The sequence below is a fragment of the Labeo rohita genome, chromosome 17, assembly GCF_022985175.1.
Source record: "Labeo rohita strain BAU-BD-2019 chromosome 17, IGBB_LRoh.1.0, whole genome shotgun sequence".
Taxonomy (NCBI): domain Eukaryota; kingdom Metazoa; phylum Chordata; class Actinopteri; order Cypriniformes; family Cyprinidae; genus Labeo; species Labeo rohita.
This window is the reverse complement of record NC_066885.1, coordinates 16,343,737-16,369,967: the sequence shown is the minus strand read 5'-3', so window position 1 is coordinate 16,369,967 and position 26,231 is coordinate 16,343,737. Positions and strand designations below refer to the sequence as shown.

Below are 26,231 nucleotides of genomic sequence, written 5' to 3'. Positions count from 1 at the left end.
TGCCATGTAAGACTAATCTAAGCAGTTTATGCAACCGGCCACAACTGGCTATAGACCTTGCCAATGTCTTACCAATAAACTCCTTGATAAGGTGTTTATTAATCTATAAAAATAAATTCCATGCCATCTACCTTGAAACACGCAAACTAAGAGGAGGCGTGTCTGAGTGACTGAGGAAGATTACAGTCATATATATTGGAGCAGTTGTCGCTAAACGTTTCAACAGTTCAGTTCAGAACTGCTCATTACTCCAGGTGGCTCCAGACAGGTGAATCAAGACAAGAAGCGGATGATTCTTTCCATCATGGGAATAAAAGATAAAACTTTCTTTTCCTGTGCGCAGATTATGATCCTGGCACTTCTAGCATGCAGGTGTTCAGCAGGTATTTAATCACTTTTAATTTAATGCGTAAAGCCTTTTCCTGATGTTTTAATGACTGCTTTGATATTTTAGAAATGATTTCCCTCTTTAGCCCACCGAGAGGTTAATAATTACTCTGTCATGGAGCAGATGTGAGACTGTATGCGTTACACACTTTCTATCTGTCTTCTAAGTCATTTAATTCTAATCCATCCAATGCAATGTATGTAATGCATTCCCTGAAATGTAAATGTACTTGCCACTCCAAAGTTGTGCTTCCATGTCAATAGTCAAGTTTGTTGATGTGCCAGAGTTTGTCTTGTATCTGCAGGTGAATATGGTACCCTGAATTGTGTTTCATCCCCTTCACCCAGCACTCCAGTTTCTGGTAAAGGAATCTATAAGGATCTTGTGAATAAGACAGAGAGAAAAGAAATTAACATCTAGGCTTGATATCAGTGTATAAAATTGTCCCATCATCCTTTTCGTAGTCCATTCTCTGAAGCCAGCTGATGTCTCTGTGGTATCTGCACTGGATTTGTCTGATGTGGAGAGGTATGTACACATTTATTTTAAGTGCAATTAAGTGTATTAAAATATCAATTAAGCTTTATTGAAATGAAGGCAGAAAAGATTGAAAAACTTACCAACATAGAACAGCACATTAGTTGAACTAAAGTTAATTAATACCTAAATTCAGGCCATGCTCTGATTTTATAAGATAGTTAGCTAAAAATTAATCACACTGCTTGTTTCTGTTATATTCCTTACCACATCTATTGTCTAATGTTCTGGTAATAAATTCAAATATTTACATTTCATTAATTTTCTTAATTCAAATGCTATCATAATGTCATTTAAAATTATTAAATTGGGTGTTTTTTTATGGCAGATCTGATGAAATCAGAACTCTAAACATGCTAACTGGTAAGGCTTCTATCTTATTCTATAGAAATAAACAGATACTTAATACCAGCATTTAGTATTGTACTCGAACTGCATTAGAATATCATTGTTGAATCTGCACAGCTTTCACAAACCTTTTTTTAATGAGTTACACATTGATTGAGCTTACAAAGACCCTTCACATGTTACTGAGCGATTGTCAGGCTTGATTAAAGCAGATCTTTGTTTAAAGGTTTTGGAAAGATTTAGTCTGAGTCCTTGAAATGAAAGTCAAGGCCAGAGGAGAGATACAAGCAACCATGTATCTGAACAAACAACACACTGATTTTTAAATGTTAATTTTCTAAGATAAATGATACATGATAATAATATATATATATATATATATATATATATGGTTATTAGAAAAAACATATTTGAACCTAAATCTGTTGTCTGGAGGAAATCCTTCAAACATGTTCCTAATCTCAATCAAATGTGATAATATTGTCTTATCTTGCTCACTCAAGCACTTTGTTTTGAGTTTTGCGTTGGTTGGCCTGATACTATTGGTTTGTTCACTACTGTTTGCGATAGAGTTATCGTTGGTTGTGTTGCTCTAATGTCTTCTGGAAAACTTTATTTCTCCTCTTATGAAAGCAACATTGTTTAGTGTTTCTGTAAATTCTGTTAAAGTTTATCTTGAGGTGTTATGGTATATATATAATGGATTATGCTTCATGAAATGTCTGATCAAAGGTAGAAAGGGAAACAGGAACTGTATAGATAGCCAATTGTTATCAATAAAGCGGTGCACTGATGCATGCTAAGCACAGTGTGTATGTGAGGTGATATAATGCTGGCTATAATGATGTAACATCTGAAAAACAGACAAAAGGCCTCAACTTCAAACTACAAAATAACATCTTTTTACTTTTCTGCCTTAGAAATATTGTTCACCTTTAACCCGGATGTGTCAATTGTTCTACCTAAGCAAAGGTATCATAGAAATAAATTATTATTCACTATTTAATTACAGACACTGCATTTTCTGTATGTTTACAATGACTGTCTTTGTGTGACAGAACCTTAATGGATAAAGCAGAGCACATCATGAAGACACTCAGTCCCAATCAGGTAAACGCAGAAAGGTTTTTATAACAGTTAGTTCCGGTTTTAAGGTATTATGGGCCCGCTCATGTTTTCATGTGTGATTTGGTAACTTACAAGTTTTGTGTTATCTGAAGGTTTTATTCCGCAAGAGTTGCTCCCCACTCGGTTATAAGTAGGATATGATTAGACTTTCCTGTGTTTCGGATGTTGCCATGTTTCGTATTTACTTTAGACACTGTCATTATGGTGATAAGTGATATTTACGAGTAATACAAGAACAAAAATGGGGACATCGGTTATTCAATTCCTTACGAAAATTAACCGTGGCTGCACTACAAATAAAACCAAAGAACCATGGTTTCTATAGTTAAACCATGGTAATCACAAATTAACCATGGTTTTACTACACTAACCACATTTTAACCATAGTATTTGTAGTAAAACTGTGCTTATACAAATGGTAATCATGCCAATAAATAAACAAATTAGTGCTGTCAAACAATTAATCACATCCAAAAGTTTTTGTTTATATGTGTGTATACTGTGTATATTTATTATGTATATACAGTATTTTGAAAATATTTAAATGTATTTATATGTGTATATTTATATTCATGTAATTGATATCATATGTAAGTATTGCGATATATAAACATAACATATTTTTCTTAAATATACAATCTACATGCATGTGTTTATAATATGCATAATGTAAACAGTACACACACATATATTATGTAAACAAAACTTTTATGTGACAGCACTAAAATAAATAAATTAAACATGATTACTACACTTTTAGGATAATAAAGCCTTGGTAATTCTCTCAAGGGTTTAGACTTCCAGGCGGACAAAAGCAATATAAAACACTGCTTAAATAAACACTGTAAGGTAGACACATATACATTAGCAGTCTATTAACATCTCTTGTCCTGTCATTCTCTTTCAGTGGAAGTTGGTCCTGCTCTTCATACCAGTTGATGAGCTCTCACTGTGTGCAGACCAGGTCAGACACTGGACCACAAATCCTATCAACCTCTATTACATATTACATGGGACTTAGTAAACAATCAAAGCACAGCTTTAATTCTATATTGTTCTGTACTTGTCCTTAGAATATAAGTGCAACCATTGATGCAACAGTTAATAGAGTGGAACAGACACTGGACTCTCTTCATAAGAAGGTGAAGATAGTCGATATCATTTAAACAACAGTATATAATTAATAGAGTTTGTTTATTACAACAGCTTTCTTTTTTCTCTAGATGAAACATACACTGATTCATGTTGTTGTTTGGCGTGGACTGTCTGGTGAATCAAATGAACAGTTAGTATCAGACAACATTCTTCAAAACCTAATTCTGATAATATTCTACAATGAACAGTTTAATTAAATACAGTGTTTATGTTTTGTAGACTGTGTCAGTTCCAGTGTATAGAAGGACATGATAAAAACAAACGCAGGTTGGATACAATAGTCCTTATGGCTTCATTGCAGGTACAGTACATACAGTTTGTATACAAAAAAAACACACATGTACATGTGTGATTTTTAAATATCTATGCTAGTATAGTACATGATAAAACAATATTGTGTATGTGTTTATTGAACAGGAATCTATCAGTGCTCTTCTAGAGAGAAGAAGCTGGTTCAGTGACCGGGAAGATTTCAGCGTAATGCTTCAGTCCAGTCCAGTGCACACCGATCTGTCAAACCCAGTAAGTCTGAAACACTCAGGGATCATTTTAAACAGGCCACTAGGTGACAAAAAAGACTAAATATAAATCTAACCTTTCTACTGAGACTTGTATGGAGACTTGAGAGTATGTTATTTGTTTCTGAATCAATTTGCTCTTCTAAAAACCGCTGATATGACTCACGCTGTGCTGTAGAAACAAACCCGCAATAGCAAGTTTGTAAAGATATTTTGCATGTTATTAAGCGAAGTTGTACTTTTTTTTTTGTTTTCAGATGAAAGTCTCCACATCTGACTCGTCACGTGAAATAAGCATGTTGACTTTACAACTCTGGACTAATTTGGTAAGTTATTATTAATGCTATCAAGACATTGCACATTGTTCCTACAGAGGTAGAGGTGAAATCCTAGACGCTTTACTTTCAAGTTATAAAAGTTCAAAGTGTTAAGGTCCTGATGTGACTGATAACGGGTGGACTGATAATCAGCTCTCGATGATAACATCTAATCTGAAACTTATTGAGGCTAGAAACCCATGTCGAACCACCTAATCTAATCTTGCCTTTATATGACGACGAACTGGAGCCCTCTTTCTGACCAATCCTGTTTGTTCTCTTTCCAGCTGCACCCAATGACAGGCAAGACTGAGGTGGATGGGCAGGGCACATCTGTCATTCCATGCCCAACTGAGGTGAGGGAGATATTTGATTTATGACCTTCAGCATTCATAATGCAAATTGCTGAATCAGTCAGTGCATAAATACGCCTTTATCTCACCAAACTGTTTCCAAACTATATGTTTTACGTAAGTTTTTGTCCTTCACCTGTGATAAGGTGAAACGTGTTTCAGTTCCATTTCATTTACATATTACCTATACGTCTGTGTGTTAGTGACACACAGTGTTTACAATGTGTATGTTCAAGTCTGGATTATTTTTTTCTAAACAGACAGAAAAATGCACTTATGCTTTACTGAACTTGTTATTCTATTCCAGGAAAAGCCATTTTTGCGAACACAGAGAAACTCATACACACCTGAGCTTGGTATCTCACGAAAAGAGGATCCCCTTTTAGTTCTCGACCCAGTAAGTCCATTCTCACCATACGTTTGCCATATTGCTTTGACTTACAGTATGTCTCACCTGTGCTGCATCTGACCTTCTAGGTTATGGGGAGTGAGGTCACCTGTGAGGACAGATCTCCATCTCCTACCATCCCTATGTCAGGTAAACAGGGACCTCACACTTGTAGTACACCCTGGCTGGAAATTATTGGAGTTTTTTAAGCTTGTTTCTGTCTGTCTTTTCTGTAGTTCATGCTCTACGGCCAGCAGACATCAAAGTGGTGGCATCGATGGGTGATTCTTTGACGGTGAGATGATAAACATAAAAATTATATAATTTAATTACTTTGTGAATACAGAAGATCCTTTTTAACAGAAATGCACAGCAAGTCAGTAGTGAATATTGTGAAATGTTATTTCAGTTTTAAGTAACTGTTTGTATTTTAAAATGTATTTTAAAATGTAATTTATTCTTGTATGAAAATACAAGTTGTGATGTCATTTCCTTTGTCCAAAAAAAAAAAAAAAAAACAGGCAGGCAATGGAGTGGGTGCTAACCCAAACAATCTCCTGGATGTGGTCACACAGTATCGTGGCCTGTCATGGTGGTGAGCATCTACCCTGATCACTTTGTAAACCATTAGTTTTTGTGCACAAATGTTGCTGGTTTAGTTTTATCCATATGATTTATAGCATAAAATTCTTATCTAAATGGTCAGTGTTTCATGAAGTAGAAAACATGTATATTTCATTTTTTTGTTCTCAGCATTGGTGGAGATGAAAACCTAACAACTGTAACGACTTTACCAAGTATGTGTAAGCTCTCATGTTGCTGTCATGCTCTTATTATTATGTACTGTAGATTTAGGATTAAGTGTTTTAAACCACATAATAGCTGATCATTACACAAGAGTTTATACAGTAAATAGCTGCTTTTTAATCTGTACTATATACTACGTAACTTGTAGTCCAGGGGTGAAGTTGAGTATTGTTCTTGACTTCCTCCCTAAAAAGCAGCAAGCCGAATATGTTTACTCTTACAAATCTCTTTATCTTTATCACTTTGAGGGATTAGATGGACATGCAGATGGGTGATTATATGTGTATGAGATAATGTTTGTTTGTCATTTAGATATATTGAAAGAGTTTAACCCTTCACTCACTGGATATTCGGTGGAAAAAGGAGGTGAGAATTCTGCGAACAGTTTTCTGAACCAAGCAGTACCAGGTGCTACAGCTGAGTAAGTAGCTTGTCATCTTATAAACCAGTGACTGAATAAATGAATTATTGACTGTGAAGCTAAAAACATCTATTTGAGATATTGTTCAAATGTATATGTCTTCAGTGTCTGGAGTGTCTGGAGTATTCTGATATGGTACTTATTAGATCAATGTTGAAAACAGCTATGTTGTGTAATATTTTTCTAGAAACCATGGTACATTTTTTAATTTAAACAAATCAGCATTTATTAGAAATAAAAAAATTTCAACATTTTTAATGTCTTTACTGTCACTTTTGATCAACAGAATGCATCTTTGTTGAATAACAGTATGAAAACAAAAAAAACTGTAATAACGTTTGAATACTGTAAAATTAGTAAACTGTTGTTTCTCATTTTGCAGTGATATGGTCAAGCAAGCTCAAGCTGTCATTAAAATATTGAAAGAAGACACGGTTAGTCATTCTCAAAATCTCAAACATACACACATTTGCTTTTCTGTTGTGGTTGAAAATGGTGTCATAATGATAGTGTTATTTTCCATTCTTAGATATTTATTAAGGTATTATTTAGTTTTTTTTTGTATGTTTATTGAGCTATTTTCATTCTGTGAGATATTAAGATTGCTATTGTTGTGAGGGATATTTAATCTCCCACAATAGGCAAAATCTGACTCACACACACAGCTTGCTAAATCTGTACCTCATTTAGACTGTCTAAAAATGTTTGTCTCTTTGCAGCGAATTGATTTCTATAATGATTGGAAGATTATCACAGTCTTCATTGGAGGAAATGACATATGCGCCCACTGCTCTGATACTGTACGCTGACATTCATAGAGCCTGTTTTATTTATTATCAGAGTTTCAGTAATAAATCTGCAATTACTGTCTCTGCAGCTCTTTATCACGCTCTCTCTCTCCCATATCTTTCTTTATCTCTTCAGCGGTACTATTCTCCTGAAAACATTGTGAAGTATCTTCGTGAGGGACTGGACATATTACATAATGAGGTGAGGAGTTTTCGCTCTGGTGCTCTTGCGTTGAAAGTTTTCAGGTATTCAAAATGTAAACCTAGAAATAAAGTACCAAGATTTGGAAAAAAATAACAAACAAATGTAAAAAAGAAAATACTATGTTGTGTAAGATTGTTGACGATTTTTATAAAAATACTTATGTCGGTATCTAAAGAATAGAAATAGAAATTTAATCTAAAAAATATAATTACATTATAATGACATAATTTTATTAATCATGTATGCAACATGTTAACCTTGTTATGCTGGAAAATGTAATTTGTAAAGAAAAAAATGGTGTTAAATCAAAAAAGTGCTAAAATATATAAAAATACATATAAAATAGATTTTCATTTTAAACCTATGTAAAGTTTGTTATGGCCTGCATTGCAGTAGAAACAGCAGTCAAAAAAATCTGACTGCTTTTGCTAAACCAGATTGTTGGAGTTAATAATGTCTCCTTCTCCAGGTCCCTCGTGCCCTGGTGAACCTAGTGGAGCTCCTAGATATAACTCCACTGCGCCGCTTCCATCAGGACCCCAGTCTTGGCTGCCCTACCTGGCTGGTCAAGTGAGTTTTACCCTGTATACTGCTCTTCTAATTTCTGCTAGATTTCTCAAGCTTTTAGTAGATGTTAGTCTTACATTATTTTATTCTTTGTGTTATATTTTTTCAGCATGTTGTGTAACTGCGTTCTGAAGCCTGTAGATGGATCTTATGAATTTGAGAGGTTGCAGGAGTTCAACCAAGCCTATCAGGTACACAACTTACTACATAAAAATGAATAGGGCTGCCCTTGACCAAAGATTTTTCTGGTCGACTGGCAGACATTCTTTTTAAGCGTTAGTCGACTATTAGTCGCACGTTTATTATTAAACCATATAAATCATAATAATGAGTCTTTAAAAAAAGTTTGCCACAGCACACCGGCAGATACAATAATTAAGAATGTGTCTGGGAAAAACAGCAAGGAGACTGCATTAACTTTTTAATAATTTATTGATAGCGCTTTCTTTGTTTTTGGCTTATAAGAAGTGGGGGACACTGATTTATCATCTCAGTCGTAGTGATGCATCCCCCTGTATGCACATTTCATACGGATTACATAATCTGAGAATATTTGTTTTCTGTTTGAATTGATTCATTTAAGAGTAGACACTTCACTCTCCATAGATATATTTTTCATGTCTGTAAGCAGTATGAACAGAGTTTTGAAATTTCTCACTCAAGTTCACAGAGATAGAGACGAAAGCGCATCCTGTTTGCTTTAATTATTTTACAAAAGCGCAATGTTTCGTTGTTATTGCACACAAATAAAGGTAGAGTCTTTACAGATTTGAAAGATGTATTTTATCTGTATGACCAAAAATTAGAGCGTATTTTAAGTGGAAGTGACCGCACCGGCACCTCCATCTGTCATGCAATGAGCGCACTACTATTCACTTCAATAGCGCATTTTTTTAGATTAGCATTAGATTGAGCAGCCATATAAAGTTGCTACTACATATGTCTTTCAGATATAAAGCGATGTTTGAGGTCGATGAATGATATGTGAGCATTTGGATGTCCTGCCCGAATCAATGTACTATATTACCACATAGACCAGCTGTTAACAATCTGTCCGTCACGGACTGTGTGATTTTGCCACTTCCTGTGGAATCTTTTCTTTCTGCGACTAAGCGACTAATAAAATTTTGGTCGACCAAGCCTCTTCTCATTGACTAACAGTTAGTCAACTATTAGAGGGCAGCCCTAAAAATTTAATTTATTTTGTGTAAATATCTGTATATTAATATTTATTATGAATGTGATGTTTTGATTACATAAAGCAATTATACAGTTAAAAGTGATTAATATTAATATGCTTCTAAAATGTTACTGTGATAAGTGCTCAGTGTATGCTGTTGTGTTTTCTTCTCAGCGTGGTATGAGGGAGCTGGTGGACTCTGGGCGATATGACACACGTGATGACTTCACCGTGGTCCTACAGCCATTCTTCAGAAATGTGTTTCTCCCTGTGTTAGAGGTACGCAGTGAATCATACGTCATTTACTACACAAGCTATCCTTTCTGGAACTATTTGTTCTCATTATCTTTGTCATTTTTTCCATGCTCTTTTAGGATGGGAGACCTGACAAATCCTATTTCACTCCAGACTGTTTTCATCTCAGTCAGAAAGCTCACACGCTCATGGCTCGGGCTCTCTGGAACAACTTGGTGAGCATATGAGATAAAAAGATTATTGTTAACATAGCGTACAAGCCCGGTAATGTTTTATCAATATATTCTATTTAATTAGTTTTGCAAGTGTTTTAAAGGGCATCATTTTTTACTCTGAATGACTAAATGCTTCTTCAACAATAACCTATTTGTAGAGGTTATTTAAAATATAATACAACTCAACAAAGTTTGAAAAAACAAATTTCTATAGATTTTCTTACTATATTTTAATATCACAGCATCTTAACTCTTAAAATGGATTTCATGTTTCATTAATTCGATCCCTCTCTCTCTCTCCCACACAGTTGGAGCCTTTAGGTAATAAGACAGATAGTCATGATTTTGCTGCAGGTATCCCGCTTAAATGCCCAGAAAAGGTAAGTTTAAACTCTGTAATCTTTCTTTAAACACTATAAATCTGTCACATGGTAGCCTAATACTTTTTCATGTTGTTCTTTAGTCCACACCCTTTTTGAGGACCTATGTCAACAGCAATTACGTATACAACCCACCTCCATCTCCTCCTCCACCAGCAAATGTAAGTCACACAGATATATTACATACAGTATTAATAATATACAATACAAAGTATACCCTAAAATGATCAAAATTTATTATAAAGTGATTTCTTCCTTTCACTTTAGAATTGGGGAAGTGATTTCTCATGTAAGGAAACAGCGCCCTCTGATGCTGTGCCAACGTCTGGTAAGAAAGAGAGTGGAGAAAAATTAATTTGCTGAATTTTTCCCACCAGATAACTGTCCAAATCTCGAACTAACTATTTCTCCTTTTCTTATAGTTTTTATATAGCAAATCTTTGTTTTATCCTCTTTAAAGTATTGCAGCATTATATTTATTAAAATGTATTAAAATATTTACTTTTTCTTTAATACATTTTATTTTGGTGCTTCATTAAAATATAGCAAAATGTGAAAATGTTGCATGAATTTTTAGAAATAAAAAGCTGTAATACTAGATGTTTCCTTCTTTCTTCTTTACTGTTTATGAAAAACAGCAAAAATGTTCATAGGTTTATAGATAGAGACAAAAATGTAAGACAGGATTTCAGATATCTTGCCATTATCTTTTTAGGTCCAAATAGCGCTTTGTTGTTGTGTTTCAGCATTCAGGTAGTCACAGTTGAGATAACGTGTAGATAAAGAGCTGTTATGTATTAATATAACTCCATTAATATTTTATTATGTATTATTATATATTGCATGTAATTAGTTTTGCGGGTGTTTCGCAAGCATATTATGAATTATTAATGTATTGTATTTTTTTTCATTTTAATATATTTATTTTATTTGTGTAAATGACTGAATGTTTTAAAAAATATATTAATGAGGATTAAAAAAAGAAAGCTTATCGGATAAAAAAAACAAGAAAGAGGAGAAATAGTAAATGTGTACATAGGTTTATAGACAGGCTTTAAAGGAGAAGTCCACTTCCAACACAAAACTTCACATATAATGTACTCACCCCCCTTGTCATCCAAGGTGTTCATGTCTTTATTTCTTCAGTCGTAAAGAAATTATGTTTTTTGAGAGGATTTTCAGGATTTTTCTTCATATAATGGACTGCTATGGTGCCCCGACCAACCAATCTCGTATTTTCTCCCTCAACTTCAAAAATGATTTCAAAGTGAACATGCAAAGATCAAACACCGTTAACGAAAAGGTAAAACAGCGATATAGGACGATTTTGAAGTTGAGGGGGAACATGAGATGGCAGTTTTTTGACACACCCTAACTGTCATGAACAGGAAAATAACAGTCCAGGCAGAGTAAGACAAGCGTTTGACATTAAAAAGTATATCATTTGTATTATTTTTATGAAAATAACCGATCGTTACGCTAGATAAGACCCTTTTTTCTTGGCTGGGATCGTTTACAAAAGCATTTGGGATCGTTTTAAGCCACATTTTGGAAGTTCAAAATCAGGGCACCATAGCAGTCCATTATATGGAGAAAAATGGTGAAATGTTTGCCTCAAAAAAACATAATTTCTTTACAGCTGAAGAAAGAAAGACATGAACATCTTGGATGACAAAGGGGTGAGTACATTATATGTGAATCTCTGTTTTGGAGGTGGACTTCTCCTTTAATATCCTGCCATGGTGTATTATCCTTTTAGGTTCAAGTAGCACTGCTCTTTTGCTTTGTTGTTGTATTTAGGCATCCAGGTAGTCACATAATCACATTTCTTTCTCAGTTCACAAGCTGCGTCCAGGTGACATTAAAGTGGTGGCGTCTCTGGGAGATTCAATCACTGTAAGTGTATGTGTGTGTGTGTGTATTTGTGTATGTTGCAATGTTTTGTCATGTTGTAATTACCATTCTCTCTCTCAATCTGTCAGGCCGGCTTTGGTGCAAAAGCTGAAAACATTCTGCAGCTGCCGATTGAGGAGCGAGGGGTTTCCTGGAGGTGAGTTTGTGTCAGTCTACTGTATGTCAGTGCTATTGTTTTGTTTTGCATGTTTTCTAAGTGGCTGTGTTCAATTTGATTGACAGCATTGGTGGGGATGAGAGTTTGGATACTGTCACCACCTTGCCAAGTGAGCATTACCTTATATAACACTTTACATAATTTTTATTGGTTGTAATTTTTATTGATAACAGTATGGTTTTATTGATTAGGAGGGAGACTCCTTTGGTTCCGATCTTTCTTATCAGATATGGTTGTTGTTTAATAACATGATAATCATGAGCGCCTTATGTCTTTTTTTGTTATCAGACATCATTAAGAAGTTCAATCCAAATGTTTTCGGCTACTCAAATGGGAATGGTCCACGGCCAAATGGCTTTAATATGGCAGTGAGCGGTGCCAAAGCAAAGTAAAGATCACACATAAACATATACATATACTAACACAATTTACAGTATCATTTCAGCTAATGATTTCTTTCTTTCTATAAAGTAATATACCAGCACAAGTGACAGATCTTATCACAGCTTTAAAGGATAGCAAGGTCAGTATGCTTATTTAATCTATTAAGGTCACTAAAAAAAGGGTTGCAAAAATCATTTTCACTCAGAATTTGCTAGTAAGTTTTGCAGGCAAGTTGTACGGTGTTTCTCTGAATTATTTTGTGGAGAAATAAATAAAAAATACATACAAACAACAACTTTTGCTGTCTGTCTGCATGCATGCATGCATGCATGTGCCAACTCCTTGTTGCACAAATCAAATTCCACCAATTGTTATAGAGCAAAAAGGGACTCTAATTTAATCAAATAACTATTTATTAAACACCACTCTCTTTTTTCAGGAAGTGAACTTTGAGAATGATTGGAAGCTGGTGACACTATTTATTGGGGGAAATGACCTTTGCCAATACTGTCATGATCGGGTGAGTGGAGGATTCTTAACAAAGGCTCTTAGTTCCCCATCATAAATCGTTTCTTCTTGCGTCAAAGAAACTCAGCAGTGACCTTTAAGCAGCAAAAATACATTCTGATACTATAACAAATAGAAATGTGCCACTGCGTCATTGTAAATGCTGTTTTTCATATCTAAGACCGGCAAATAACTATAAATAATAACATTTTGCTGGAAAAAAATGTTTACGTTGTGCTTTTCTCTACCCAGGCTTCTCTGTCTCCTTCAAAGTACATCAGTCACGTCAGGGACAGTTTGGACATGCTGTACAATGAGGTGAGAAAGATGCATTTACTAAACCCGATCGCATTCATGAATCTTTTGAAAACATGTCTGCCCACCTTTCACCCACTAAATCAAAAGAAACAGTAAGAAATTATTAAATTCTTATTAGTTAGATTATCATTATGCCTAAAGTTAGAGGAATAGTTTACCCAAAAATTTAAATTACCCCATGATTTACTCACCCTCAAGCCTTCCTAGGTGTATATGATTTTCTTCTTTCATATGAATACAATCAGAGTCCTGGCTCTTCCAGGCTTCATAATGGCAGTGAATGGGTGTTTAAATTTTGAAGTTCAATAAAGTGCATCCATCCATCATAAGAAGTACTCCACATGGCTCTGGGGGGGTTATAAAGGCCTTCTGAAGTAAATCGATGTGTCTGTGTAAGAAAAATATCCATATTTAAAAGTACTTTTTAGTGTACTTTTTATGATGGATGGATGCACTTTATTGGACTTCAAAATCTCAACACCCATTCACTGCCATTATAAAGCTTGGAAGAGCCAGAGCATTTTTTAATATAACTCTGATTGTATTTATCTGACAGAAGAGAATCAAATACACATAGGATGGCTTGAGGGTGAGAAAATCATAAGGTAATTTTAATGAAATTTCCATGACAATTACACGCATTTCACATATAATTAACACAGGAAAAAAATCTGGTAGTGTTAGGGGAGAGAAAATACAGTTTGGACAGTATACAAATCATTACACCTATTGAATGTCCCTATAAAACATGGAAACCCAATGTGTGTGTGTGTGTGTTTGTGTGTGTGTGCAGGTTCCCAGAGTGCTGGTAAATTTAGTGGGAATCTTAGAGATCGAGGATCTTCGTTTGATCAAGAGGGACACACTGGGCTGCAACCTCCTGCAAGAGTAAATAAATAAACAATTTGATCTAAAAATCATTTTTATGTTCTTAGGTCCACCAGTAGCATTTTCATGACTGCGTGTATTACAGAACCTTGTGTCCGTGTGTTCTGGAACCTCGTGACAACTCACCAGAAATGAATGAAATGAAGAAGGTCAACAGAGATCTGCAGGTCTGTAGCCAATCAAGTTTTCAGTTCTTTGATAACTGATTAGCTGAGTGGGCTTTAGATTATCTTGACCTTCAGTAATAGAAGTGTTGTTTTTTATGTGACAGATGGAGACTGAAAAGCTGGTGTATGGTGGACGTTATGACGGAAAAGAGGACTTTGCAGTGGTGCTACAGCCCTTCTTCAAGAACTCTGCTGTTCCAATGCTCGAGGTTAGCGTGCTTAAAATACCTCTCTCTCTGCAGAGCTGTCGTCTCATGAGATCACACATAAACAACACATTTAGGCATAAAATATTTATGTAAATATGTTAGACTGCTTTTAGAAATGGCATTTGAACTTACACTACAACAGTTAAAACCTAAAGGTTTAGTATAAGGGCTTAAATATTTCTCTTTGGTTTAGGATGGCACACCAGACGTGACGTTCTTCTCTGCGGATTGTTTTCATTTCTCTGAGCGTGGACATGCAGAGATGGCGATTGCGCTCTGGAACAACATGGTAAATACACATACATACAGATGATCTCTCAGCAGCTTTACTGAATTTAACAGCAAATGCCCTGTGTTTTGGTTTTAGCTGGAGCCTGTGGACGATAAACAAAACTACAATAATTTCACATATGACCGAAGTAAGATCCAGTGTCCCACAAAGGTGAGTAAATATCCAGTGGAGACATATGTCAGAAGATATGATAGCATGGTCTTTCAATTAATGCTTTCTATTTATATCTTCTCCAGGAGCATCCCTTCATCTTTACACGGAGTAACAGTGGCTTTGGTGTCTCTACAACTGTCGCACCCAACACAGTTGCACCAGACGACCTTCTCCCCGCAGACTGCCCCAACGATACTGTACCGGCCTGGGCAGCTGCTATTCTGGCTGTAGGAGGCTTGATTATTGGTTTTGGCATAACCTGGGGGTTCTTCTACTACAGAGAACGAAAGAACAGGAAGAAAAGATCCGGAAGCACAGAAATGAAAGGAACTAATTTCTAATAAGATTTTTAAAAAACACATATATGCTAATTATGTAATACAAAAAGACTAAACTCACCTCTACGCCTTCATTTTTTGCATTTTTTTAAATTAAAAGCAAATATATTTTAGAAATGTATTTTTTGTGAATAGTTGTGTTTCCAGTTGAGAACATTTTCGAACTCTCACTCATAAATTCAAATATAATATTTGTTTGTTTTTTGAAAAAAGATGAAGTGTTTAAATGTTAAAAAATGAATGTATTGCTGTAAATTACTTACATTTTTAAAAATCGTAATATTTGTATAGACAATTGTACTTAATATTTTTATTGAAATAAAATAATTAAATAAAAATATTATTTTGTTTAGTTGTTCTTTAATTACAAGTGTAATTTGTTTAACAGTATTTTTTTGTATGTGTATATATATATATATATATATATATATATATATATATACTTTTTTTTTTAAAGATTTATAGATTATTATTCCCAGTATTTATTACAGAATAAGATAACTGCAACTTATATACACTACCAGTCAAAAGCTTTTGAACAGTACGATTTTATTGTGAAATAATTTTACTATTTAAAATAACTGCTTTCTATTTGAATATATTTTTAAAAAATTTAATTTATTCTTGTGATCAAAGCTAAATTTTCAGCATCATTACTCCAACCTTCAGTGTCACATGATCCTTCAGAAATCATTCGTATTATTATTTTTTCATTATTATTATCAACAATAGAGTACCTTTTTAGTATTCTTTGATGAATAGAATGATCCAAAGATCACCATTTATCTGAAATAGAAAGCTTTTGTAAAATAATACTCTATACCATTTAAAAGTTTACAGTCAGTATATTTTTATTATTAAAATTAATAATTTTATTTAGCAAGAATGCTTTAAAATTTGATCAAAAGTGATAATATAGACATTTACAATGTTACAAAAAATTTCTATTTCAGATAAATGCAGTTCTGAACATCAAAGAAACCTGAAAAAATTCTACTCAGCTGTTTTCAACATAATAATAATAATAAATGTTTTTAAGCAAATCAGAATATTAGAAGAATTTCTGAAGGATCACATGACTGAACTAATGATGCTAAAAATTCAGCTTTTAAATCACAGGAATAAATTACATTTTAAAATATATTCAAATAGAAAACCGTAAAAATACTTCAAAATTGTACTGTTTTTGCCATACTTTTTGATCAAACACATGCAGTCTTGGTGAGCAGAAGTGACTAATTTAAAAAACATTATCTTACTGGTAGTCTATATAAAAATGTGTTAAATTAAGGAACATTTTGTCATATTATTACACAGGCATGGGAAACCACTGACTTGTAAGAAAGCAATAAACAAAATGAATCATGTTCAATGTGATTGATTTTACTTACAGAACACACTGTAATCCGAATCAAGTTTAATAAATTATCACGGAAAATATAAGTAAATAAATAAATAAACGCCAAGAGTAAACCTACTCTGATAAAAATCCTCCAGGAAGAGAAACCAAATACACAAATCGCCAAACGTTAAACAATAGAAGACACCATTAACAATTAAGCTGCTTTCAACAGGTCAAAAGTTTGCCTTCAAAGCGATTAAATATTCATGAAAAGGTCATTAATATTGACGTAACCGCTTGTAACCAAGTGAATGACGTCATTGTGACCGCCACCTAGCGGCCGTTGCTGGAAGCGCTGCATGCAGAACTCGGCACTGAAGATGGCGGAGGGGGAATTAAACGTTGACAGTCTCATTTCTCGGCTTCTTGAAGGTAAGCTGTCAGGGCGTGAAGGCATTTTAACGTTTATATAAACGTACCAGGTAATTAGTTACTTGTCGTGATCTGTTTTTCCGCTGGTGAAGGGGAAATTGTTCGCGAAAAGAGAGAGCTAAGCTTCGGGTCTCTGCGCCCTGTTTACAAACACGGCAGTGGCCCCGGGGTTTGGACAGCCTTCATACCAACGATGGGAGTTTCAGATTAGAGCTAACCTTGCCTTTATCTAGCGAAGCAGAAACGAGACGTAAGGGCCTGTGCAGTTTTATACAGCAGTTGATAAAGAAACCGAGCAAATGAGAAAGAGGGCAGGACGATGCGGTGTCCGCTGCGTCGTTCACTTCAGGCGAATGTAACCGACGTAATTCTGATTCTCCATTCGACTCTCCTCATACTGTATTCAGTATACGAGGTTACCGTGAGCTTCTAACCGTGCTCTTAATTAGTGTTTTCTAAATCCTCCTATTATCGTTACGCTGAGTTAGTAGTAGTATTGTACCGAATCTTACACATAATGGTAACATACACTGTATGTAGCGTTACGCCAGTCTCTTAGTAACATCAACATTCTTTTCCTTTTATTACTGTTTAGTTGTATTCAGTTCTTATATTTATGCTATTTATGCTACACTGAGTACTGAACCAATAAATATTCTCTTCATAACATTTGACTCCATTCTTTTAATAATATTGCACTACTTTTTCTTTTTAGTAACGTTACTGTGTTACATGAAATATATAGTGCTCACTATCATTATAAAAAGTAAAAAATCTGTGTAACCTTGCTAAGAATAAAAAAAGCAATGTCATGAAGGCATATAGGAATATAGCATAGAATTGCTAAAAGAATGCAGTGTAACATTATGAAAAGAATATATAGTGAAAGAATATATAGTTTAGTAGAGTCAGTGTAATGTTGCACTGAAACACAATGCTCTTTTAGCAAGGTTATGTTACATTCCCTTTGTGACATTACTTTGTATCTTTTTAGTAATGTCACACTTAATTTGCTTCATATTAATAATTCACACTAAATATTCTGTCCATAATGTTACACTATATGTGACCCTGGACCACAAAACCAGTCATAAGGGTCAATTTTTGGTCTGTTTTGAAAATCTGGAATCTGAGAGTGCTAAAAAAAAAAAAAACTAAATATTGAGAAAATTGCTTTGAAGTTGTCCAAATGAAGTTCTTAGCAATGATTTTACAAATCCAAAATTAAGTTTTAATGTATTTACGGTAGGAAATTTACAAAATGTCTTCATGGAACATGATCTTTAAAAAATAAAGGAAAAGTTTATCATTTTGACCCATACAATGTATTGTTGGCTGTTGTCTTAGTAATGTGACATTGCTAAAGTTTAACTTCACTTTATTCTCAGTATGAAGTGAATAATTAACGAGTGGAATGGTAATTTTGTTCTCTGTAACATGAGCCATCTTCCTAATCTTAATATACATTTTATTCAGAACATCACAATGTACTTAACATTAATAATCTTTATAATATTTTATTATAATCTTATGCAATCTGGCGTTTGGCTCTGTAATGGTTACTGTACTGTAGACTGGGTTGTTGGCTTTAATAAATGGCTTTTATAAATGCTGGAACCATTTACTAGCCTGCATATTAAATTTTAGAGAGATTTGAGAGTAGTGGAAAGACAAATGTTCGTATCTCAGGAGACTTTGGTTAGGATATACCCTTGGTTATTTCTGACTTCTGTTACTACACAAACTTCTGCTGTTCAGTTACTTTTGATAAAGGCAAGCACTGTAGATTATAGCACCACCCTGATAACCGATATGGCCTCGTGCCCGTCCATCTGTCCCAACACCCTCCCGCTGACCCTCACTCAGCAATGCCATCTGTGATCCTGTGTGACCCTAACGTCCCGCTTTTTGCTTCTTCACACTTCGATTCTCATGGTCTCACAAACACATCTCTGTATGTTTCTCTCATGTTCCATCTGTGTCTCTCGATCATACTCCTCTATCTGTGAAGATCAAGCGGCCTGCTGTCCCACGGTGGTCGTCTAATGGCTGCCCGTTAGGACTTGGATAATCTTGTGGATTGCTGTAAAATGCTCTAGTGGGAAAGTGGATCAGTTTAGCTTGTCTGTGCCATTTCGTTCTTATGTATTGTTATGTAATGTGACCCTAACATGATGACCAAGGAATCAGAGCGATGAATTGTAGTTGATTGCCACTTTGAGCAAGTTGTTTCTGGCAAGCTCATAATCTAGCTCAGACTGGTTTGCACTGCGGCTTGTCGAACACACACACACACAAAATCAGATTTTCCTTATGTTTAGTCATGCTGCAATAACAGGGACATTTCATCAGCTCATAGACTTATACACACACACATACTTCAATCTGTACAAATGGCACCATGCTTGCAATCTCATAAAGTGCTCTGCACTTTACTCACACACACAGTAGTTGGGGTTACAGCATTCTTTTCAAAGAGTCTCCAACAGTTCTGGTTTGTGTGGGATATTGTGAGGGTGGACGGCCTGAAGACTAAAATGCTTACTGCTATTATATAACCGTAATCATGGCTGTAAGAGCACAACTTTTCCTTCTCTGTGACATATATATACTGTCTCTCAGCTGTTCTACTTTTTCTCCCAGAGCAAACACTTTTCTAATCTGTCATTCTCCCCATCTCAGAGTGAATTATGGCTACAGGTTTGCGCTTGTTGTAGTTTCTCTCCATCAAGTGAAGCTCTTAGACAAACTGTTCTGCAAAATGGTTGTTTAACAGTCTTGATTGTGCTTGTCAAGGCGGGAACATTCCTGCAGAATTCCAGACACTCAAGATTCCCACTCACATAAACAGCAGAGTTCACTGACATTACAAGACGTATCGAAATGTTTATTTATTATAAAATGTACACTACCATTCAAATGTTTAGGGTTGATTTTGAAAGACGTTTTTTAATGCTCACCAAGGCTGCTTTTAAATCAAAATATTATTTTTCTATTATAGTTTTCTATTTGAATGCATTTTAAAATGTTATTTATTGCTGTGATGACAAAGTCGAATTTTCGGCAGCCATTGCTCCAGTCATTCTAATAGTCTGATTTAATATACAAGAAATATGTGTTATTAATATCGATGTTGAAAAACATTGTTCTGTTTAATATTTTTGTGGACAGTTTTTCAGAATTCTTTGATTTAATAGAAAATTAAAAATAAAACCATTTATATGAAAAAAAAAATATATTTTTTATAACAATGTAAGTGTATTTGTCATTTTTAAAATCAAATTAATGCATCCTTGCTGAATAAAATTATTAATTTCTTAATGCCCCTAACTTTTGAACGATAGTGTAAATCATAAAAAATTTTCAGATAAAAGCGTCATGATCAGTTAAATCAAAGTTGTGTCATATATAAACTACCAGTCAAAAGTTTTTGAACAGTAAGATTTTTAATGTTTTTTTTTTGTTTTTTTTTAATGTTTTTAAAGTTTCTTCTGCTCACCGAGCCTGCATTTTTTTTACTCCAAAATACAGCAAAAACAGTAAAATTTTGAAGTATTTGATTTGCTGCTCAAAAAACATGTATTATTATTATTATTATTATTGTTATGTTGAAAACAGCTGAGTAGATTTTTTTTTCAGGTCTCTTTGATTAATAGAAAGTTCATTAAAAAAAATTATAGTGTATAAAATGTAGAAATATAATAAAATGTTGCAAAAGCTTTTTTTTTTCGATAATCTTTGGATCTTTCTATTCGTCAAAAAATCCTGAAAAAAATGTACTCAACTGATTTAAATATTGATAACAATAATAAGAATAAATGTTTATTGAACAGCATATCAGCATATTAGAATGATTTCTGAAGGATCATATGACACTGAAGACTGGGGTAATGAATGAATGCAGAAAATGTAGCTTTGATCACAGGAATAAATTAAGTTTGAAAATATATTCAAATAGAAAGCAGTTATTTTAAATAGTAAAAATATTTCACAATATTACAGCTTTTGCTGTATTTTGGATCAAATAAATGCAGGCTTGGTGAGCAGAAGAGACTTCTTTAAAAAAAAACATTAAAAATCTTACTGTTCAAAAACTTTTGACTGGTAGTGTATATATATGTGTCACATGAGACCCTGATTGGATAAAGGCGTCAGGTGTCATTGTCAGCTTGACATCTCGCACAGAAAGACTTTTGACTATTGACAAAGTCCACTTTGCAGCTTGTTCTGGCCCACTTAGACAGGAAGAGACCTGTCTGATAAACATGTGAAGTCACCAACCATGGTTTTAAGTGATTATAGTGCCTGTCTGAAAGGGTTACTATGATAATAGTGGGAAAAGACAAATACTAAAATTAAGCACAGATTAACTCCTAGTATTCATTCAGAAAAGGAAACTAAACATATAGTTCTTTTCGTAGATATCTAGTTCGCCAAGCATAACTCTGAATGTCTTTCATGTCGCAATCCAACCTTTAGCAAATTCAGTGGCTAGTTATGCAGCTCCTTATAAACATGCCTTGAATCCAGGCATTAAAAATCTGATCAATCAGATCAGAGCCAGTTTGCCAGATTGTGGAAGTCTATTTTTGTGTCCAATATGTTTCACTGAATGACTGTACAATATGTGGGCCAATATGGGCATTGAGTGATTAGAAAATCCCACATTTGACCCACTTATTGAGGCTGCAGTAATATTGTCACACTTAGAAAATGACGTTAACCAGATATTAACTAATGTTGATATCTACTGTTCCAGTGCGAGGATGTCGTCCAGGGAAGATCGTTCAGATGACGGAAGCAGAAGTTCGAGGACTCTGCATTAAATCTCGAGAGATCTTCCTCAGCCAGCCCATCCTGCTGGAGTTGGAGGCTCCACTTAAAATCTGTGGTAGGTTAGATACTCCCCTTCTCCAGAGCGGAGAACATCTCCACTGTTTTAATTACATTCCTTCCCCTCTATCTCTCAAGGTTTTGGAAATCAGCGTGTAAGTAGAGCAGGTTATAAATATGAATGTAATGAGGATAGGTTTGAGGTCATTTCTCTTCTCTCTGTGGCACACCTGAGACCCCTGTGTGTGTGTATGCCGGAGTCATTAACCTGAATTTTGGGTGTTGAGATCTTTAGGCCACTTTTCTTTTCTAAAATCCTAATCTGACAAACTCCTTATAGCTTTATTGATTTATTGTCAATTATATAACACTCTCTGTCTCTAGGTGACATCCATGGGCAGTATACAGATCTGTTGAGGTTGTTTGAATACGGCGGTTTTCCACCGGAGGCGAACTATCTCTTTCTGGGTGATTATGTGGACCGAGGGAAACAGTCTTTGGAGACCATCTGCCTCCTACTGGCCTATAAGATCAAATATCCCGAGAATTTCTTCCTCCTGAGGGGAAACCACGAGTGCGCCTCCATCAACCGTATCTATGGCTTCTATGATGAGTGTGAGCATCGGAGCGCATGCATATATAAATACACCAAACGTTAACACACACCTACACCAAATCCTATTGATTTCTCACTCAGTGAAGAAACTTTCAGGTCATGGATCATACTTTATTGTTGTGAGCATGTACATTTGTCTGTCTCAGGCAAGCGCAGGTTCAACATAAAACTCTGGAAGACGTTCACAGACTGCTTCAACTGCCTCCCGATTGCTGCCATCATAGATGAGAAGATTTTCTGTTGCCATGGAGGTGAGAACGGGTGAAGGGAAGATGGATCGTTTTATAGAAGTGACTCTTGGCCTGATGAAATAGGTCAACCGAGTCTAAAAATATTAATGCATGCTCTTTGTAACACTTTCTCTGTCTGACTTGTCTTTTTCATGTCCATCTTCTAGGTCTCTCTCCTGATCTTCAGTCAATGGAACAGATTCGTCGGATTATGCGACCAACTGACGTCCCAGATACAGGTGTGTATGTGTACATGTGACAAAAACAAATACGTGTTTTAAGCCAATAAATAATGTCTCAGTTGTAATATTTGAGAGCATTTGATGATGGATATTTTACAATTACTGTACATCATCTACAGTGGTATTTTAGTATTATTTATAGAGCCCTATGATTTCTGTGATGCGGAATCTGTCATAAAAACGGAATTTACTGTGTAACGTGGAATGTCACAGAATTTGACAAATTTTGGCCGAATAAATCAAAAGTGGGTCAGTGCACTTAAATCAGAACGCCATATGGACTAGTGTCTATGAATATTAAGCCACAAAAATACTATTTAAATATGAATCCTCCATGTTCTGTGTAAATAAATAGTGGAACTTGAAGAAACTGTGACACAAATGTATTTCTTAATGGAATGATATGAGTACTACTATGACTACGACTACTACTACCACCAATAAAATTATTGTTAAAACATTATTTGTATTTATAAACATTACAAAGGAATATTTATTTAAAAAAAATAATAATAAAAATAAAAATCATTAAGAGTCTTGAAAAATAAATAACAGAAAAATAATAGAATCCAGAAAAATCTAAACGTAAAAAAGGGAACTTGGAAAAAAATAAAATGAAATTTGGAAAAAACAGATCAAACAGATTTCACAGGGCCCTGTGTTTATTACGTGTATTATAGTTTACCTTAGTTTAAATGAGCTATTTAGATTTTCTATTTAAATTTTAGTTAAATTTTTTTTTGTAATGTTATGCTTTTGTAATTTTTCTTAGTTTGTCTTTTTTTTTTTTTTTTTAAGTTTTTATTGCAAAGAGGTTTTATTACAATTCACAATATCTGTTGATGACATTTGTCACTTTTACATCATTTCTGACTTAAATTCCCTAATCAGGGAAGACTAATCAAAAAACTAGTCAAAAAGTTTCTTATGACAATAACAGATTCTATATATCTTCCATTTATACAAAAACTATTTACAAAAGAAAGGGGATGTGAACGCAATACATAAAACATAGGTTCTATACCAAAAAAACCATTTGGTTCAATAGGAGTCATATCCATTTGTACCAAAAGTCAACAAATATTTTGGTATTTGGCTTTTTGGTAATTCACACAGAATGTAATTTTCTCTATAATAAATATACTTTTTACAACGTCAATCCAATCCTGCATCTGTGGTGGATTAGGTTTATAAAAGCATCTAGTAATAACTTTTTTACTTGAAGCATTATGTACATATAATGTACATGAAGAATTATTCTGTACATATATTTGTTTGTCTTTTTTAATGGTAATGTAGGTTTTAGTTATTTCAGTTTGCATATTAGTTCAGCTTAAAATTTATTTCAGTTAGTCACTCAGTACAACATTTTATTACATTTACATGTACATTCATTACAGATACATGTAATGAAATATTATTACAGATACATGTTTTCTGTCTCTTGGTCTTGCAGGCTTGCTGTGTGATTTGCTGTGGTCGGACCCAGATAAGGACGTTCAGGGATGGGGGGAGAACGATCGTGGCGTTTCATTCACTTTCGGTGCCGACGTAGTCAGCAAATTCCTCAACCGCCACGATCTGGACCTAATCTGCAGGGCACATCAGGTACCAAATCATTTTAACCAGTCAGAATCCAGTATCCACATTTGTAGTTAAAGCTTCTTCTGTATGTAGATCGTGTTTTAGTTTGTGCAGCAGTGTGTCATGTTTCGCAGGTGGTTGAAGATGGTTATGAGTTCTTTGCAAAGCGGCAGTTGGTCACTCTGTTCTCCGCGCCAAACTACTGCGGGGAGTTTGACAATGCTGGTGGAATGATGAGTGTGGATGAGTCACTCATGTGCTCTTTTCAGGTGTGTTATCCACACACACACACACACACACACACACACACACATTGTAATTTCACAATGCATTCACACACCTTCTTTTCTCTCTCAGATCCTGAAGCCATCAGAAAAGAAGGCGAAGTATCAGTACAGTGGGGTCAACTCAGGGCGACCTGTGACCCCGCCCCGTACGGCCCAAGCCCCCAAGAAGAGGTGAGCGGCTCGCCACCCAGAACCACACTCTCCATCCCCCCACCACCTTCAGCAAACTACCCCTATCTGGGGCAGCTTCACCTTCCCAATTCCCCCCTGAAGTCTCTCTATTCGCCCTGCCAAACCTCTTTCTCTTTTCTTAAAATTTGTGTACAGAAATTTTGCTGTGACCAGTCGAATTCTCTTTTCTTTTGCTCTGCTTGTTTGTTTATTGGTATTTTAATAACATAAAATAATAATAATAATAATAATACCGCTTTGGGAAGCAACTCTTGAGCTGCTCTACAAAGAACCCAAAGCAAAACACACACTCATTCTCTTAGTGTCCTGATATATAAGCATTTTATTAAACTTTACTTCAGTACTCTTTGATTATTGAACATTAATGTTAATTCATAAAGAAAGAGTGACGATTGTAAGTATTTGAAGGTTGTTGTGTATTTCGCTACACTCTGAAGTTTCAAGACCAGAGGCTTTCACGCACACACTAACACACACTTAACTCTGTCAGGGTGCTCGATCACAGGTCAGCAGACACTTTACATGAACATGGACACAATCCATTGTGGATAAACTAGGTCAGTGTGGACAAAGCTGGAAAAGGGATTTTAAGTCGGATACCGTGACACGCACACACATTTGCACAGCTGCATTTACAAACAGCATTGCATGTTCTGTTTTCTTAAAACCTCTGGGATTTACAGCGAAACTCTATAGAGCTCTGTTTAACGTGCTGTTTTTATGTCTTACGATAGTAATAATTCAGGAGAAAAGTGTCACGGCATAACACTTCTTTGCATGACCCATGTACGCGTCAGTAATAACCTGTCTGAAACGACGTAATCCACCAGCCATTTTTTCATTGGATAACAAGACACATATAGAGCCTCCAAGTATTGGTTCGATATTAAACACTTGCACTTGTTTGAAGTTCCCCGACATCATTTAGCTGGTTAACGCTGATTGGATTTGTTTAACAAGGTATTACCTAAAAGAGTAGCACATGTGACTAAACAACGCCTTTCTGTGAAGGATGCGTTTCCCTCACGTTGATTTTCACCTGTCATAATTTTCTAATGTTTTTATTTTTGTGTGTTGCTGTTTACTTCTTCTCCTTAATTTATTTCCAAATGTTGGGAAAGCTATCAAAGTGTTCTAAAAGCAGTTCATGAGTTTTGTATAAGTGGGCTTCAAACTTAATAAATGGAAGAAAACTC

General features: G+C 34.9%; 2 protein-coding genes across 2 annotated transcripts; both read left to right on the top strand.

The window, feature by feature from the left end:
• Positions 1-222: 222 nt before the first annotated feature.
• plb1 (phospholipase B1) lies at positions 223-15,572 on the top strand. Its single transcript, XM_051132605.1, has 42 exons — positions 223-383; positions 693-749; positions 853-916; positions 1,254-1,288; positions 2,194-2,245; positions 2,332-2,383; positions 3,309-3,365; positions 3,475-3,543; positions 3,625-3,686; positions 3,776-3,857; positions 3,974-4,078; positions 4,332-4,400; positions 4,679-4,747; positions 5,052-5,141; positions 5,222-5,282; positions 5,369-5,427; positions 5,654-5,727; positions 5,886-5,929; positions 6,252-6,360; positions 6,743-6,794; positions 7,080-7,160; positions 7,285-7,350; positions 7,823-7,923; positions 8,030-8,111; positions 9,275-9,379; positions 9,475-9,570; positions 9,879-9,950; positions 10,034-10,111; positions 10,218-10,278; positions 11,788-11,846; positions 11,933-12,000; positions 12,087-12,130; positions 12,310-12,409; positions 12,493-12,544; positions 12,845-12,925; positions 13,165-13,230; positions 14,024-14,118; positions 14,204-14,285; positions 14,390-14,494; positions 14,688-14,783; positions 14,862-14,936; positions 15,023-15,572. The coding sequence occupies exons 1-42, from the start codon at positions 290-292 to the stop codon at positions 15,278-15,280; spliced, it is 3,279 nt and encodes a 1,092-aa protein (XP_050988562.1). The 5' UTR covers positions 223-289; the 3' UTR covers positions 15,281-15,572.
• Positions 15,573-16,916: 1,344 nt separating this feature from the next.
• ppp1cb (protein phosphatase 1, catalytic subunit, beta isozyme) lies at positions 16,917-26,231 on the top strand. The gene is made up of 8 exons (XM_051132912.1): positions 16,917-17,051; positions 21,811-21,942; positions 22,269-22,499; positions 22,647-22,751; positions 22,898-22,969; positions 24,429-24,580; positions 24,691-24,825; positions 24,914-26,231. The coding sequence occupies exons 1-8, from the start codon at positions 16,979-16,981 to the stop codon at positions 25,016-25,018; spliced, it is 1,005 nt and encodes a 334-aa protein (XP_050988869.1). The 5' UTR covers positions 16,917-16,978; the 3' UTR covers positions 25,019-26,231.

Excerpts from the sequence above, each read along its gene's own strand:
- ppp1cb (XM_051132912.1), top strand. The coding sequence starts at position 16,979 with ATGCAGAACTCGGCACTGAAGATGGCGGAGGGGGAATTAAACGTTGAC. Across the intron at positions 17,052-21,810 it reads CATTTCTCGGCTTCTTGAAG|TGCGAGGATGTCGTCCAGGG; the intron begins GTAAGCTGTCAG and ends CTACTGTTCCAG. Across the intron at positions 21,943-22,268 it reads GGCTCCACTTAAAATCTGTG|GTGACATCCATGGGCAGTAT; the intron begins GTAGGTTAGATA and ends CTCTGTCTCTAG.
- plb1 (XM_051132605.1), top strand. The coding sequence starts at position 290 with ATGATTCTTTCCATCATGGGAATAAAAGATAAAACTTTCTTTTCCTGT. Across the intron at positions 3,687-3,775 it reads TCTGGTGAATCAAATGAACA|ACTGTGTCAGTTCCAGTGTA; the intron begins GTTAGTATCAGA and ends TATGTTTTGTAG. Across the intron at positions 14,495-14,687 it reads CTGCTGTTCCAATGCTCGAG|GATGGCACACCAGACGTGAC; the intron begins GTTAGCGTGCTT and ends TCTTTGGTTTAG.